Genomic DNA, 18,313 nt, shown 5'->3' with positions numbered 1-18,313 from the left:
TGAGTGTGTGTAACAGTCAGGTGAGTGTGTGTGTGTTACAGTCAGGTAAGTGTGTGTTACAGTCAGGTGAGTGTGTGTGTGTGTGTTACAGTCAGGTGAGTGTGTGTGTGTTACAGTGAGTTGTGTGTGCGCGTTACAGTCAGGTGAGTGTGTGTTACAGTCAGGTGAGTGTGTGTGTTACAGTCAGGTGAGTGTGTGTGTTACAATCAGGTGAGTGTGTGTGTTACAGTCAGGTGAGTGTGTGTGTGTTACAGTCAGGTGAGTGTGTGTGTTGCAGTCAGGTGAGTGTGTGTTGCAGTCAGGTGAGTGTGTGTGTTACAGTCAGGTGAGTGTGTGTGTGTGTGTGTGTTACAGTGAGTTGTGTGTGTGCGTTACAGTCAGGTGTGTGTGTGTGTGTGTTACAGACAGGTGAGTGTGTGTAACAGTCAGGTGAGTGTGTGTGTGTGTTACAGTCAGGTAAGTGTGTGTTACAGTCAGGTGAGTGTGAGTGTTACAGTCAGGTGAGTGTGTGTGTGTGTGTTACAGTCAGGTGAGTGTGTGTGTGTGTTACAGTCAGGTGAGTGTGTATGTTACAGTCAGGTGAGTGTGTGTGCGTTACAGTCAGGTGAGTGTGTGTGTTACAGTCAGGTGAGTGTGTGTGTTTGTGTTACAGTCAGGTTAGTGTGTGTGTGTGTTACAGTCAGGTGAGTGTGTATGTTACAGTCAGGTGTGTGTGTTACAGTCAGGTGAGTGTGTGTGTTACAGTGAGTTGTGTGTGTTACAGTCAGGTGAGTGTGTGTGTGTTAGTGAGTTGTGTGTGCGCGTTACAGTCAGGTGTGTGTGTGTGTGCGTTACAGTCAGGTGTGTGTGTGTGTTACAGTCAGGTGTGTGTGTGTTACAGTCAGGTGAGTGTGTGTGTGTGTGTTACAGTCAGGTGAGTGTGTGTGTGTTACAGTGAGTTGTGTGTGCGCGTTACAGTCAGGTGAGTGTGTGTGTTACAGTCAGGTGAGTGAGTGTGTGTGTTACAGTCAGGTGAGTGTGTGTGTGTTACAGTCAGGTGAGTGTGTGTGTGTTACAGTCAGGTGAGTGTGTGTGTGTTACAGTCAGGTGAGTGTGTGTGTTGCAGTCAGGTGAGTGTGTGTGTGTGTTACAGTCAGGTGAGTGTGTGTGTGTGTTACAGTGAGTTGTGTGTGTGCGTTACAGTCAGGTGTGTGTGTGTGTTACAGACAGGTGAGTGTGTGTGTGTTACAGTCAGGTGAGTGTGTGTGTTGCAGTCAGGTGAGTGTGTGTGTTGCAGTCAGGTGAGTGTGTGTGTTACAGTCAGGTGAGTGTGTGTGTGTGTGTGTTACAGTGAGTTGTGTGTGTGCGTTACAGTCAGGTGTGTGTGTGTGTTACAGACAGGTGAGTGTGTGTAACAGTCAGGTGAGTGTGTGTGTTACAGTCAGGTGAGTGTGTGTGTGTGTTACAGTCAGGTGAGTGTGTGTGTGTTACAGTGAGTTGTGTGTGCGCGTTACAGTCAGGTGAGTGTGTGTTACAGTCAGGTGAGTGTGTGTGTTACAATCAGGTGAGTGTGTGTGTGTGTGTTACAGTCAGGTGAGTGTGTGTGTGTGTGTTACAGTCAGGTGAGTGTGTGTGTGTGTTAGTCAGGTGAGTGTGTGTGTGTGTGTGTGTTACAGTCAGGTGAGTGTGTGTGTGTTACAGTCAGGTGAGTGTGTATGTTACAGTCAGGTGAGTGTGTGTGCGTTACAGTCAGGTGAGTGTGTGTGTGTTACAGTCAGGTGAGTGTGTATGTTACAGTCAGGTGAGTGTGTGTGCGTTACAGTCAGGTGAGTGTGTGTGTTACAGTGAGTTGTGTGTGTGTGTGTGTTACAGTCAGGTGAGTGTGTGTGTTTGTGTTACAGTCAGGTTAGTGTGTGTGTGTGTTACAGTCAGGTGAGTGTGTATGTTACAGTCAGGTGTGTGTGTTACAGTCAGGTGAGTGTGTGTGTTACAGTGAGTTGTGTGTGTTACAGTCAGGTGAGTGTGTGTGTGTTACAGTGAGTTGTGTGTGTGCGTTACAGTCAGGTGTGTGTGTGTGTGCGTTACAGTCAGGTGTGTGTGTGTGTGTGTGTTACAGTCAGGTAAGTGTGTGTTACAGTCAGGTGAGTGTGTGTGTGTGTTACAGTCAGGTGAGTGTGTGTGTGTTACAGTGAGTTGTGTGTGCGCGTTACAGTCAGGTGAGTGTGTGTTACAGTCAGGTGAGTGTGTGTGTTACAGTCAGGTGAGTGAGTGTGTGTGTTACAGTCAGGTGAGTGTGTGTGTGTGTTACAGTCAGGTGAGTGTGTGTGTTGCAGTCAGGTGAGTGTGTGTGTTACAGTGAGTTGTGTGTGTGTTACAGTCAGGTGAGTGTGTGTGTGTGTTACAGTGAGTTGTGTGTGTGCGTTACAGTCAGGTGTGTGTGTGTGTGTTACAGTCAGGTGAGTGTGTGTGTTACAGACAGGTGAGTGTGTGTAACAGTCAGGTGAGTGTGTGTGTGTGTGTTACAGTCAGGTAAGTGTGTGTTACAGTCAGGTGAGTGTGTGTGTGTTACAGTGAGTTGTGTGTGCGCGTTACAGTCAGGTGAGTGTGTGTTACAGTCAGGTGAGTGTGTGTGTTACAGTCAGGTGAGTGTGTGTGTTACAATCAGGTGAGTGTGTGTGTGTGTGTGTGTGTTACAGTCAGGTGAGTGTGTGTGTGTGTGTTACAGTCAGGTGAGTGTGTGTGTGTGTTACAGTCAGGTGAGTGTGTGTGTGTTACAGTCAGGTGAGTGTGTGTGTGTTACAGTCAGGTGAGTGTGTGTGTGCGTTACAGTCAGGTGAGTGTGTGTGTGTGTTACAGTCAGGTGAGTGTGTGTGCGTTACAGTCAGGTGAGTGTGTGTGTTACAGTCAGGTGAGTGTGTGTGTGTTACAGTCAGGTGAGTGTGTATGTTACAGTCAGGTGAGTGTGTGTTACAGTGAGTTGTGTGTGCGCGTTACAGTCAGGTGAGTGTGTGTTACAGTCAGGTGAGTGTGTGTGTTACAGTCAGGTGAGTGAGTGTGTGTGTTACAGTCAGGTGAGTGTGTGTGTGTTACAGTCAGGTGAGTGTGTGTGTTGCAGTCAGGTGAGTGTGTGTGTTACAGTGAGTTGTGTGTGTGTTACAGTCAGGTGAGTGTGTCTGTGCGTTACAGTCAGGTGTGTGTGTGTGTGTGTGTTACAGTCAGGTGAGTGTGTGTGTTACAGACAGGTGAGTGTGTGTAACAGTCAGGTGAGTGTGTGTGTGTGTTACAGTCAGGTAAGTGTGTGTTACAGTCAGGTGAGTGTGTGTGTGTGTGTTACAGTCAGGTGAGTGTGTGTGTGTTACAGTGAGTTGTGTGTGCGCGTTACAGTCAGGTGAGTGTGTGTTACAGTCAGGTGAGTGTGTGTGTTACAGTCAGGCGAGTGTGTGTGTGTGTTACAGTCAGGTGAGTGTGTGTGTGTGTTACAGTCAGGTGAGTGTGTGTGTGTTACAGTCAGGTGAGTGTGTGTGTGTGTTACAGTCAGGTGAGTGTGTATGTTACAGTCAGGTGAGTGTGTGTTACAGTGAGTTGTGTGTGCGCGTTACAGTCAGGTGAGTGTGTGTTACAGTCAGGTGAGTGTGTGTGTTACAGTCAGGTGAGTGAGTGTGTGTGTTACAGTCAGGTGAGTGTGTGTGTGTTACAGTCAGGTGAGTGTGTGTGTTGCAGTCAGGTGAGTGTGTGTGTTACAGTGAGTTGTGTGTGTGTTACAGTCAGGTGAGTGTGTCTGTGCGTTACAGTCAGGTGTGTGTGTGTGTGTGTGTTACAGTCAGGTGAGTGTGTGTGTTACAGACAGGTGAGTGTGTGTAACAGTCAGGTGAGTGTGTGTGTGTGTTACAGTCAGGTAAGTGTGTGTTACAGTCAGGTGAGTGTGTGTGTGTGTGTTACAGTCAGGTGAGTGTGTGTGTGTTACAGTGAGTTGTGTGTGCGCGTTACAGTCAGGTGAGTGTGTGTTACAGTCAGGTGAGTGTGTGTGTTACAGTCAGGCGAGTGTGTGTGTGTGTTACAGTCAGGTGAGTGTGTGTGTGTGTTACAGTCAGGTGAGTGTGTGTTACAGTCAGGTGAGTGTGTGTGTTACAGTCAGGTGAGTGAGTGTGTGTGTTACAGTCAGGTGAGTGTGTGTGTGTTACAGTCAGGTGAGTGTGTGTGTTGCAGTCAGGTGAGTGTGTGTGTTACAGTGAGTTGTGTGTGTGTTACAGTGAGTGTGTGTGTGCGTTACAGTCAGGTGTGTGTGTGTGTGCGTTACAGTCAGGTGTGTGTGTGTGTTACAGTCAGGTGAGTGTGTGTAACAGTCAGGTGAGTGTGTGTGTGTGTTACAGTCAGGTAAGTGTGTGTTACAGTCAGGTGAGTGTGTGTGTGTGTGTTACAGTCAGGTGAGTGTGTGTGTGTTACAGTGAGTTGTGTGTGCGCATTACAGTCAGGTGAGTGTGTGTTACAGTCAGGTGAGTGTGTGTGTGTTACAGTCAGGTGAGTGTGTGTGTGTGTGTTACAGTCAGGTGAGTGTGTGTGTGTTACAGTGAGTTGTGTGTGTGTTACAGTCAGGTGAGTGTGTGTGTGTGTGTTACAGTCAGGTGAGTGTAAACTTTGTCCTACATTTCATGAATAAAGTGAGATCAAAACGTGTGTTTAATAATGCTCTGACCACGCCCCCTGACCACGCCCCCTGACCACTAAAACACCAAAACAATAAAGGCAAAAAAATCAAGAAAGCGAAGCAAAGAACTAAACAGCTGAGAAAAACCACGACAGATAGAAAGTAAGTGAATAACAGCAAGGAAAAATTAACAGATAATCAAACGTAAAAAAAATGCAAGTAATCAAATAAAGGAGGAAAAAGAGAAATACATACAGATGTGACACAGCGCCTCCCACTGGCTCATTAGAGAACTGAATCATAATGAATACAGCACAGTGCTGCCCTCTAGTGGACTTTACAAACAACGAGGGAGGAAAGAAAGAAAACAGAAGATTTAGACATGAAAAGAAAGAAAACAAAATGATAAAATGCTGAACAAAGAGAAATGAACAATAAATTTTGTTGGAAATTTATTTTAATATTTGATGACTTTTCACAGAACAGTTCATTAAAAAAATTCGAGGCAAAAAGAGGAGAAAAAACAAAGCAGCAAAGTTTATTGAATTCTTTTTTTTTTTTTTTCAAATAAAGCCAGCAAACCCAAGTTTAATAAATGTGATCCTCATCCATCATCATCATCATCATCATCACCTCAGACGCAGTCAGAACAGAGTGAAGATGGAAGAAGGATGAAGACGAACAACAATTCTGTGGAAACGTGTCCGGCTGGTGCGTGAACGTCCGAGTGAGCAGCGTTCACAGGGAGGAGAAACTTCTACTCTTTATATTCCAGGAACTGCTGAAGTCTCTTCTGCTGCTCTGCTGGAATACTGACAGACCTGAACACAGGAAGTCAATCGGTCACTAAAACACTAAATCTCTATTTCACTTCGTTACTTTACACTCATCTGAGCAACAAAACAAGATAAATATTTATATTAAACACTAAAACAACAGTAAGGCTCTTGTCCCAGTGGGCGTGGCCTAATATTCTAATGAGCAGCTTGACTGACAGCTCTCCGAGACTCCACTTTAAATTAAACCAGAGACAGATTTACAGTTACACATCATGCTATACTTATAGCTTTATCTAGGTTACGTTGAGCTTTATCTCACTAGGCTAGTTTACGTTCTCTCACAATTGTTGGCCTTCGAACACTAGATTAGCTTCGTTTTCTCACACATCAACCTTCAGTCATTGTGTTGTCTCTTGTGCACTAGTTTAGCACGTTAACCTCATTAGTTTGTTTTGATTTGGGGTTTTTTTCGCTAGACTTGCACGCACTAGATCAGCTTCTTAGGTAGCTTAGTTTTTTGTCTGCTGTCATGTGACCAGTGACATCATCCACATGATTACGTATATTCTTGGATTAGCCCCGCCCACTCGACATTAACAAGCAGTTCAGGGAGATGCCGTAATAAAATGTGTCAGTTATTAGACTCCGCCCCCAGTGCTGTGGAGATGAATAAGGTGTTGTGTTTACTGTAAGTGCTCTTTGAAGGTGGTGGTGATTCTGTAGATGGCGGTTTTCAGAGTCGCTCTCAGAGCAAAGCGCAAAGTTTTATACGTCGAGTCGCCCAAACTGTTCGACGTCTTCCCTGGTTTACTCGAGGCATGAGGCAGTTTAAAGTGACGGTCCACAGCCTGCAACACCAACATGTTCATGTAGACACCAAAAAACACAACCAGCTGAAGATAGAAATATTATCTGTAAAAATCATAAAAATTCCCTCCCTCCATCCCTCTTTGTTCTTCCCACTGCCCCCCATCAACCCCCCTCCCTCCCTGCATCCCCCTCCCTGTCTCTCTCTCCCCTCCCTCCCCATCTCTCTCCCCCCTCCCTCCTCATCCCTGTCTCTCTCCCCTCCCTCCCCACCCCTGTCTGTCTCCCCTCCCTGTCTCTCTCTCCCCTCCCTCCCCATTCCTGTCTCTCCCCCCTCCCTCCCCACCCGTCTCTCTCTCCCCTCCCTCCCCACCCGTCTCTCTCTCCCCTCCCTCCCCATCCCTGTCTCTCCCCCCTCCCTCCCCATCCCTGTCTCTCTCCCCTCCCTCCCCATTCCTGTCTCTCTCTCCCCTCCCTCCCCATTCCTGTCTCTCCCTCCCCATTCCTGTCTCTCCCTCCCCTCCCTGTCTCTCCCTCCCCCCTCACCTCCTGCAGAGACAGCATGCTGCTGAGGATGCTGGGTAATGTAGTCTGGACCACTCCGTATTTATCCTCAGAGTATGAAGCAGCTACCAGATGAGACAAACCTGTAAAATTATTACAAATATGATCACAGATCACCGTTAAATTATTACACTTACATTAATAAAGATTTAAGTCAGTAGAACAGATTTAAAAAAATTTAATCATTCTCTGTGGTCTAAGCCCCGCCCACTGCTAATTAAAGCACAATTAGTAAGGACAATTGGCAGTAAAACTGAAATAAGCAGCAGATGGCGCTGGTGTTCACTCACATCAACAAATCACCAGAGTGTTTACATTCCAGTCTGCTTTTTGTTTGTTTCTTTTTTCTTTTCTTTTTTTGAGATTTTGTCATGAGTTTTTTTTTTATTTGAATTTGTATTTTTGTAATTGAATTTTTAGTTACTGAACTGTATTTCTGTCAAAGCTTTGAAAGAAATGCTGCATTCTTACAGGCTACAGAAGGAAAAAAAACACAATGGATGCATTTTAATTTTCCTTATTTTACTAATTTTAAATCTTTTTTTGGTCACAGTATGCCTCCCTTCTATAGAAAATAAAGCTGCCTATTCATTTCATTTTTTCAAGTTATTATTTGTTATTAATAATTCTAATAAATAGTAATATTAATTTATTTATAATATTAATAAATATTAATATTTTATTATACAATTTATTATTGACTTTAGTATCGTTATATCTATATTTAGATATTTTTAGTGTTTTTTATTTATTTGTTTTAGCTTTTGTCTTTTTGAAAAAAAAAAAATTCCATGTAAATGTTTTAATCCTAATTCTATTTATATAATATTTTCTGCTCTTCACTGTTTTTGAACAGGGTTTAAAGTCGACCCACCCCGCAGCTGAACCCCAGCACTAGAGGGCAGCACATTGTGTTTAAATGACTGAGTATCTTCCCACCTTCCAGAGCCCAGATGTGCGCCTGGCTATCAGCGAACAGGGCTCGACTCGACGCCTCAGGCAGCTGTTTAACACAAAAACATGAATAAGTAACAAATAACCAACACTTTAAATATATTAGAGTGAAGGTGAGAAGTTCTGTAAGACACAAATGAATTAAAGGAGCAGTTTGTAATTTTCAGTGTCATCTGATTCTGATGCCTGCTGAGAGCAAGTCTGGATTCAGAACCAGAACAACGTCAAACAGCTTTAATTAAAACTCTATCCAGGTACAAGAACATCAGCTTAATGACTTCCTACAGCATCTCTTATTACAGACCGCACCTTTAACGCACCGTGCTTTTGGAAACGTGACTGTGGGGCAAGAAATAAATCACAGATCATTGTAGATCATTAAAACAGAAAGAAAGAAAGAAAGAGGAGATTTAATCTATGAAGAGAATAACGCATACCAAAAAATAAATAAATTGAGAGAGAGAGAGAATAATAATTTTTGTGATTTATTTATTTAATTATATATATATGACTTCATCGATCTTAAAAATCACGTGGCTTTTATTACAGTGATTAATATACAGTAAACTTAAATACATCAGTGTTTCAGTATTATTTATTTACCTGTCAGTTATTATGATTGGTTTTCTGTCCTCTATACACACGACTGTACGAGTCGAGACTAAAAGGATGTAGTTATACATGACGTGGAGGTTTGTGCTGATGATCAGTTAGAACACAATAAGTACGTCACCGCGTGGTCCGATCACTAAAGAGCTCTGTTAGTCTGAGAAGTCGTTTCATTTGTGATTCAGCTAGCAGTCGTATGAAGCTAACGTGCTAGCTGGTTAGCGCTGCTAGTTAACACACAGCAGTCTGGAAGAAACATCCTCCGCTAGTCGGGACACGAATCCTACTGAATCCAGCACGCAACACAATTACAGACCAGTGTGAGGCGTTTAAGTTAACATGAGGACCGATTAGCACAGACTAACGCTACTCAATTGTGGGCGTGGTCTGTGCAGCGTTATTTTATTCACAGATGAGAAAGAGAAAGTGTTTAAAACTAGCTTGTTAAACACAAATGAAGTAAATCGCTGCTCCGTGTCACTGATGTACACACAAACACTCGCCTGTCAGTTTGTCACTGTTAAAGGTTATTGTGAAGGTTAAAGGTTTGTGAGAAGGTTAAAGGTTAATCCACTGTCACCTGTGGACACATGCAGCATGCTGATGTATCTCTGCACATACGTGACCTCCTTACCTTATTAAATAAATACACAACCAGCACTCGCTTTGCCAAGAAACCTTTCACCTGAGCACAACATTTTACAGCAGGAGAAACAACAGTGATTAAACTGTCAACACTTACAAATAAAATAGTTCAGCACATAAAGAAAAAACATCTGCAAATATTTGCTTCACCATTCTGTTAAACCTCCATCAATAAACAATTTATATATATGTGTGTGGCCTAATATTCTAATGAGTAGAGTCCAAGACTGTCCTAGTGGGTGCGGCCTCATATTCTAATGAGTACCGTCCAAGACTATCCTGGTGGGTGTGGCCTAATATTCTAATGAGTAGAGTCCAAAACTGTCATGGTGGGTGTGGCCTGATATTCTAATGAGTAGAGTCCAAGATTATCATAGTGGGTGTGGCCTCATATTCTAATGAGTAGAGTCCAAGACTATCCTAGTGTGTGTGGCCTAATATTCTAATTAGTACAGTCCAAGACTGTCCTAGTGGGTGTGGCCTAATATTCTAATTAGTACAGTCCAAGACTGTCCTAGTGGGTGTGGCCTAATATTCTAATAAGTACTGTCCAAGACTGTCCTAGTGGGTGTGGCCTAATATTCTAATGAGTAGAGTCCAAGACTATCCTGGTGGGTGTGGCCTGATATTCTAATGAGTACTGTCCAAGACTGTCCTAGTGGGTGTGTCCTAATATTCTAATGAGTAGAGTCCAAGACTATCCTGGTGGGTGTGGCCTGATATTCTAATGAGTAGAGTCCAAGATTATCATAGTGGGTGTGGCCTCATATTCTAATGAGTAGAGTCCAAGACTATCCTAGTGTGTGTGGCCTAATATTCTAATTAGTACAGTCCAAGACTGTCCTAGTGGGTGTGGCCTAATATTCTAATGAGTACTGTCCAAGACTGTCCTAGTGGGTGTGGCCTAATATTCTAATGAGTAGAGTCCAAGACTATCCTGGTGGGTGTGGCCTGATATTCTAATGAGTAGAGTCCAAGATTATCCTAGTGGGTGTGGCCTAATATTCTAATTAGTACCGTCCAGACTGTCCTAGTGGGTGTGGCCTAATATTCTAACGAGTACCGTCCAAGACTATCCTGGTGGGTGTGGCCTAATATTCTAACGAGTACCATCCAAGACTATCCAAGTGGGTATGGCCTAATATTCTAATGAGTGGAGTCCAAGACTATCCTGGTGGGTGTGGCCTAATATTCTAATGAGTAGAGTCCGAGTATCCTAGTGGGTGTGGCCTAATATTCTGATGAGTAGAGTCCAAGACTATCCTGGTGGGTGTGGCCTAATATTCTAATGAGTGCCCTCCAAGACTATCCTGGTGGGTGTGGCCTAATATTCTAATGAGTACCATCCAAGACTGTCCTGATGGGTGTGGCCTAATATTCTAATGAGTAGAGCCCAAGACACCTGAGATGCAAAACAAACAAATAAAAATCAGCGTAGCTTCAAAGTGTTCCAGTTAAACTGTCGCTAATTTCGCTAGGTTAGCATCACTCACTAGGTTAGCATCACTCGCTAGGTTAGCATCACTCGCTAGGTTAGCATCACTCGCTAGGTTAGCATCACTCGCTAGGTTAGCTTTAACTTAAGTTAGCTCTGAGATCAGGTTTTTGTAGGTTGGCTTTAGAGCCAATAGAATTCACTTTCTATCACTTGTTCAGCTCTGAGACGAGAGTTTAGTCCCACCCACGTTGAGCACCAGAAGTTCTCCTGCGTTCAAACATACTTTTACTGCAGATTTTGGTGACTGTGTTAAAGATAGGGGTGTGTGTGTGTGTGTGTGTGTGTGTGTGTGTGTGTGTGTGTTTTCTCAGCACCTGTTCCTTCCTGTTCTGGAGCCACTGAGACAGAAAGCTGGGTTTGTTTTCTCCTGCTGCTTTGGGGGAGGGATCAGGAGACGGCGGTTGGTTCCCATTGGACTGCGATTCTGACATAAAAGATCATGTGTTACAGAGGTCACTGTTAAATTGACCAATAGCTGCATCCCTGTGAAAGTTAGGGGTGTTTCCAGAGATGGCATGATGTCTCACCGGTGGACGTGCTCCACAGTTTGGGGTTCCTCCGGGTGACGTGAGGACTCTGGACCGAGCCCAACCAGGGTCTGTGGACCACCTGTGGGCTGAGCAGGGGTCTGGAGAACGGTGCGGTCAGATCAGGCGTGAACGGGGCGGTCAGGGGCGAGGACACACCCTTCACTGCAGAACCAAACACCGAGCCGGGAGTCCGAATCAGAACGCTGCGGCGAGGAGAGTCGGAAATATCCTCCGTCCCTGAGGTCACTACAGAGGAAATAATAATGTAATGTAAAATAATATTATTATTATTGTTATTATTGTTATTTAGTGTCAAGACCAAAAACTACATGACTGCAGTACATGTGCAGGAGTGTGTGTATGTGAGGGTGTGTGTCTGTGTCTGCACATGTGTGCGTGTATATATGTGTGTGTGTGTGTTACCCGAGCAGGAGGAGGAGCTCGATCTGGTGTCATTTCTCTCAGATGAAGGTTTCGCTCTGCCGTTAGACGCCACGACATCGTGATGAGCAATGAGACGCTGTGTTAATTCACTCAGCAACGACACACACTCCTTACTGATAGCGTTCCAATTGTGAGGATGACCTCCTACACACACACAAAGACACGCAGACACAGACACACACACAGAAAAAAACACAGACACACACACAGACAAACACACACAGACACACACACACAGACACACACACACAGACACACACACAAAAACAGACACACAGACACAAACACAGACACAGACAGACACACACAAACACAGACAGACACGCAGACACAGACACACACACACACACACACACACACACACAAAAACAGACACACACAGACACAAACACAGACACAGACAGAGACACACAAACACAGACAGAGACACACAAACACAGACAGACACGCAGACACGCAGACACACACACACACACACACACACAGTGATGTAAGGCAACTGTAAAACAGTCACTATCTCACAAGCTAGCTACTAAATGAGGAGAAGAATTTGACTAGCATATTAAGACTTTTATACACATCGTATGCACACAGTAACCATGGAAACAATTGGAACAGTAACTTTTACCTCAGGAGTGTTGGATAATAAAAACGTGTGTTATACAAACGGATTCACATTAGCATATAAGACTTTAGGGCTTATATCAGAGGAAGGAAGGAAGCAGCATTACCTGGCTGACTGAGGCTGAAGACTTCCTGTCTGCGTGAAGGGGAATGCTGGGAAAGCAACGCCAAATCCTGCAACGCCAGAAACTACCACCACAAACAAACAACCAATTAAATACCTCAGATTATCATCTTTTTAAAGAAAGTCATGAGGTGGGAGCTTTAATGACGGCGTGTACCTTCATGATCAAGACATTCTGTTCAGTCAGGACTTTAGGGAGACATTCTTCTGTGTCCTCAGAGAACGACGACTGCACCAGGAAACTGTACGGCTACAAAGCGGGAACCGTTTAGGACAAAATAAAATAATAAATAAATAAAATCATCAAAATAACTTCCTCATAAATAAACAGGACCTGGACCTTTTGTTCCTCACGTTTTTGTGCACTTTCACAGTATTATAGGATCAAATGTTCATCCTCTAGAATAAAAAAAACCTGCTTTTATAGTCTGTGATTTTAAGGAGAATATTTTAACTTGTTTGTCATCGAAATAAAACAGAACTAAATCAAGACAAAGAGTAATTAGGACTAGAATTAGTTAGTAATACAAGACAACTTACACCCAAATAAATCAGACGATTAAAAGGTCCTTAAAATGCAATATGTTTGATTAAAACTAACGACATTTTAAATAAATCAGATAAAACTAACATCTAATAGGACGTATAAAATAAAGGGATCAGCATCAGACTAACTCGACACTTCTGTCCTGCGTGTTAACGAAGCAGCTCTCTATGGTGTACCTCAGTGATGTAGATCCTGAAGAGCAGCACGCTCAGGTACCAGGTGAGCAACAGGAAGGTTCCACTGATCCATAGCTGATAGAACAACGACACGTCACACAGTCCTCCGAACGAGTCCAGAGAGCGCACAGAGCTGGAAGAGGACAGAAAGAGTAGTAAATAAACATAAAACCGCTGCTTCAGCTTCTCCTGCCATCGTCTGCTTATTAGATACGTTAGGAAGAAGAGGACGTAGCTGGTGCACTTCTCTGACTACAGTGCTGTGTGTGGAGAAAGCTGTACAGTTTGGATACGGCTAGGGTTGCAAAACACCGGGAATTTTCAAGGCTGGAAACTTTCCATGGAAATAAACTGGGAACTTAAAATAATGCAGAGTTTCCTATAACAAGGAACTTAAATGTAGTTAAAAAAAATCTTACAGCATAATTGTGTTTAAAGCAACAAGATTGAATGCAATTTAAGTTGAATTTGTACCCTGCGTTCCTCGGTCACTCGCACACAGCACACTGCTTACTGGAGGGCCATTGAGGCCAAACCCCCTGCAGGTACTTACATTCTTCCATAACATGTACAGTAACACTTTATTTTAGGGTCATTTAACTAGTTGCTTATTAGCATGAATATTAATAGAATATTGGCTATTTATTAGTACTTATTAAGCACATATTAATGCCTTATTCTGCATGACCTTATTCTACATTCTTAATTGTACCCAATACCTAAACTTAATAACTACCTTATTAACTCTTAATAAGCAACAAATTAGGAGTGAGATCAAGGGTGGGGATGCTTTTATTTTACAGCAATCATAGGGAAATATGTTTATTACAATTGTTAAGTTTATGATGTTTATTACAAGCGTAATAATGTTTATTACGCTTTTGTGTTACTCAATGAAATAATCAATTAAAGTTCCACTTACAATTAAATCAGTCAAGACGTCATGTTTAAAATGTGTATTACCTTAAATGCACGTCTGCTTATGACCAAACAACATGTTTTATTTATGTTTGTATATGATATAGTTTATATAAATAGTTAAATAAATAATTCCCATAAATTCCCGTAAAGTTTCCAATTTGGAATATTTCCAAAATTCCCCAGATGAAATTCCCGTTGAAATTTACTGGAACCTTTCCGCCCCTTTGCAACCCTATTTACGGCATTTATTACACGTTAAACACTGGACACAAGAATTACACATGAAAACGTGGAGCTCAATAACAAACCTGTCCACATGCACGTTCAGTGTGTTGGCGATCCACGTCCTGGGGATGCGTCCTAGAAGATTTCAAATTTAAAAAAATTACCAAAAAAAATAAATTATAAATGGAAAAAAGTTGTTTCCTAGTTACTTACCAAACAGGAAGTAGAGGATGATGTAGTTCCTAACTGAATATAAAGACTGAACAGCGCTGCACTTCACCAGCCACCAGGCAGAGCTTTTAAAGCGCATGTACTTATATTGCTACAACACACACACACACACACACACGCACACACCAATATTATAAACACTAATATTTTTACAACCTTTTTGTAAATGAATTTGTGTAGAACATTTGTGTGAACACAGACAGTGCACTGAGAGCAGACACCAACCTGGAGCTCTCAGAGGAACAGACAGAGGAACTAAATGACAGTAAAGTTCTCACGCGAAATAGATGTGAACAGACCCAGAAGATGTTTAAATCGTCTCACGCGACGTCTCAGAGCTCACAAAGAGCTCTCACATGTACACTGTACACTCGCGCTCTTCGTGCTCAAATGTGAAATACTTTTGTTACTGTTAATATGTTTTTTATTCCTCCTGACCCATCAGGGACACATTCAGGGAAGGTGAGGAGACTAAACACTGAGAATAAAAAGCAGGTGATTAAATATTATTAAAACAGTCACCTGTATAATGTGAAAGGAGACGTAGTGGATGTTTTGGACGACGCCCAGTAAACTGTGAGAGTATCCCATGAACGCTCCGGCCAGCAGCATGAACACGTGATACTCGTTCAGGTAAACGACAACATCGCCACTGTAGAGAGAGGAAATACACACTGGTGCGTTATACAGACAGGTGTCATGTATTTGACAAAACCTAAAACATTTTAGACTTAATCATCTTTTAACAATAATAATAATAACAATAATAATAATAATAACAATAACAATAACAATAACAATAATAATAACAACAACAACAACAACAACAACAACAATAATAATATATATATTGGTCTAAAATAAGATTTTTTCCAAATCCTAATTAGTTTAAAGAGAAATGCTGAGAAAAAATACAATTAAGCGTTTAATAAGATCTACAAATTATTTAAAACATTAATAATTTACCATTTTAAGCAGAAGTTGATCTATAAATAATGGCACAGTAGCTCATTAAGTGTGAGATTGTGGGTGAGAGTGTGGGTGAGAGTGTGGGTAAGTGTGAGTGTGCGTGCGTGCGAGTGTGTGTGCGTGCGTGAGTGCGTGCGAGTGTGCGTGCGTGCAAGGTTACCTCTCACGGTGAGTGTGATACGTGTGGAGTGTGTGATAGCGTCCTCCAGCCATGACACACACACACCACATCACCAGCATCCCGACTGCACAGTGCACTAGTGAGTGAACACACTGACGAGGGTGAAGCACTTCAGCCAGCAGAGCCACACGGGAACAAGGGATGGAGGGAATGACTGGAGAAGAAAAGAAAAGAAATACAAATGATTCTTACCAATCTGATCACCTCCTGCTGTGTATGATGAAGATGATGATGATGTGTGGTGTGTGTAGGAGAGAACTCTGACCCGTGTAATACTGCAGGTTAAAGAAGGCGATGAGTATAACGGCTGCACAGAGCAGGAACATGGAGAACAGTGTACTGGCCTCTGTCAGCAAACCCAAACATCCTGTACACACACACACACACACACACACACACACACACACACACACAATTCCACTGGAAGGAACCCAACATGGTGGCAGAGAAAAAAAAAACCACCCCTCCTTCACCTCCTATAGACTGAATTAAAAGACATTCTAAAAGATCCTTCACCTCCTAAAAGACATTCATTAAGAAATTCTTTTAGAAATGGTTTGATGATCGAAGTAATGAGCTGGTGATTATTTATTCTTCAGTATTATTAGAAATCAATCTAATATTGATGTCCAAAATGTCCAAAATGCAAATAAATGAATGAAAACTCCTGATGTAAATATTTCACTTAGAACTCTTTAGAAATTCCCAATGCATAAAATACATCCTGTAAATTTCCTTTGCTTCAGAGACAAATCAAACTATTTAGACAGACAATACAGAATACTTTCTGGTATGTGTGCATACCTGAGATCCTGTGTGTGTGTGTGTGTGTGTGTGTGTGTGTGTGTGTGTACCTGAGAGCCAGTTTGTGGGGTGAAACACATTGAGTCTGATGAACATGATGAGCACACAGGTGATAGGAGGCAGAAGTAGCACTGACCAGGCTATACTGGCTACAGCTCTCCATCTCACCACCTAAAACACACACACACACAGACCCACACACAGACACACACACAGACAGACACACACACAGACCCACACACACACACACAGACCCACACACACACACACAGACCCACACACACACACACAGACCCACACACACACACACAGACCCACACACACACACACAGACCCACACACACACACACACAGACCCACACACACACACACAGACCCACACACACACACAGACCCACACACACACACAGACCCGCACGCACACAGACCCACACGCACACAGACCCACACGCACACAGACCCACACGCACACAGACCCACACGCACACAGACCCACACGCACACAGACCCACACGCACACAGACCCACACGCACATACACAGACCCACACACACACACACACATACACAGACCCACACACACACAGACCCACACGCACACAGACCCACACACACACAGACCCACACGCACACAGACCCACACACACACAGACCCACACGCACACAGACCCACACGCACACAGACCCACACGCACACAGACCCACACGCACACAGACCCACACGCACACAGACCCACACAGACCCACACGCACACAGACCCACACGCACACACACACAGACAGACACACACACACACATACACAGACATACACACACACGTGTGTATATTTGATAATAAAACAATAATAACATTATTAATAATAATAATCACATCTTTACACATCAGTATCTATAAACACTTTTCAAACTGCTGAGAATTTTAACTTTAACTCAGTACAGAACAAATTACAAGTAAAAACTTTACAATCCCTCAGTGTCTGTAATAATGTGTAATGATGTGTAATAATGTGTAATAATGTGTAATAATGTGTAATAATGTGTAATAATGTGTAATGATGTGTAATAATGTGTAATAATGTGTAATAATGTGATGTTTAATGACTTTAAGGATTAATTCTGATCTCTATTCACATTCTAGCCCATTATAGATAAACAGCATTAATCCTCCTTACCTTCCGTATAAACCAGCAACTCTGACTGAAGGAGAACATTTTACAACAATGACATCAAAATAAACTTAAAGTGTTTATCACAAACATCACATTACATCTGTGTCTGTGTGTGTGTGTCTCTGTGTGTGTGTGTGTTTTACAGCGTGAACGCGCGACATTCCGCGCCACACATTCGAAGGACCCGGAAGGACCCCAACATAAAGGCGTTTAAAATATCGCCTGACCAAAAAAACCGCCCCTCCTTCACCTTCTATAGACTGAATTCATAACAAATTCATTCAGAAATTCTTTTAGAAATGTTTTGATGATCGAAGTAATGAGCTGCTGATTATTTATTCTTCAGTAGAAGTAGAAATCAAACACAAACATGATATCATGAGTTCCCTCATGTTTACACAACGACTAACATAATTACAGATCATTTATTGTTGTAATGCAGATAAATGAAATAATAAACTGCACCATAACTAAACCCTTCCATACAGATGTACATATTTCACTACTTATATCTCTGTAGAAATTCCCGATGTGTAAAATATGTCCATGTAAATCTCCTTTGGAAAACTATTCAGTAGCCGAAAGGGTTTTGTTTAATTCCCACTTCTGATTAAAGTCATTAATGTCTCATTTTAAATGGCCACCGTTGGGTAATGTGATGTTTCTTCTCTCCAGGTTCCTGTTTTTCTCAGGTTCCCATCTCAGTCTGGTTTCGAACACGTTTGCAGGGAGGATTTGTGTGGAGCTGATGGACATGTCGGTCTGGACGGCTTTATGAGCCGGCGGTTTCTGTACGGTTCTCTGAGTGATGGCGGGCAGCAAGAGTGGCTCACGCTGAGCTTTTTTATCTTCCCACAGCTTCAGCAGGCGACGCTGGTTGTTGGTCAT

At 42.8% G+C, this 18,313-nt stretch overlaps 2 protein-coding genes across 3 annotated transcripts in view; both read right to left on the bottom strand.

Moving 5' to 3' along the window:
* Positions 1-5,083: 5,083 nt before the first annotated feature.
* Positions 5,084-17,582, bottom strand: ndc1 (NDC1 transmembrane nucleoporin). 2 transcript variants are annotated; one of them, XM_060888410.1, is made up of 18 exons: positions 17,429-17,582; positions 16,307-16,427; positions 15,718-15,819; positions 15,432-15,606; positions 14,825-14,954; positions 14,285-14,393; positions 14,155-14,206; positions 12,926-13,058; positions 12,360-12,452; positions 12,186-12,267; positions 11,434-11,598; positions 11,008-11,256; positions 10,795-10,904; positions 8,972-9,022; positions 7,714-7,777; positions 6,757-6,857; positions 6,091-6,251; positions 5,085-5,445 (listed from the first exon to the last, which is right to left on the bottom strand). In XM_060888410.1, the coding sequence occupies exons 1-18, from the start codon at positions 17,465-17,467 to the stop codon at positions 5,382-5,384; spliced, it is 2,001 nt and encodes a 666-aa protein (XP_060744393.1). In that variant the 5' UTR covers positions 17,468-17,582; the 3' UTR covers positions 5,085-5,381. The 2 variants fall into 2 exon arrangements, with proteins under 2 accessions (XP_060744394.1, XP_060744393.1); XM_060888411.1 differs by lacking the exon at positions 8,972-9,022 and having other exon boundaries at positions 5,084-5,445.
* Positions 17,583-17,879: 297 nt separating this feature from the next.
* zgc:113691 (uncharacterized protein LOC503529 homolog) overlaps positions 17,880-18,313 on the bottom strand; it is a 1,587-nt gene continuing 1,153 nt past the window's right edge. The window contains exon 1 of the mRNA XM_060888412.1: positions 17,880-18,313. This exon is cut by the window's right edge and continues 1,153 nt beyond it. Coding sequence (XP_060744395.1) covers positions 18,053-18,313 — 261 coding nt within the window. The 3' untranslated portion in view covers positions 17,880-18,052.

This window comes from Tachysurus vachellii, chromosome 15, assembly GCF_030014155.1.
Source record: "Tachysurus vachellii isolate PV-2020 chromosome 15, HZAU_Pvac_v1, whole genome shotgun sequence".
NCBI lineage: Eukaryota > Metazoa > Chordata > Actinopteri > Siluriformes > Bagridae > Tachysurus > Tachysurus vachellii.
This window is presented reverse-complemented; position numbering and strand designations above follow the sequence as displayed.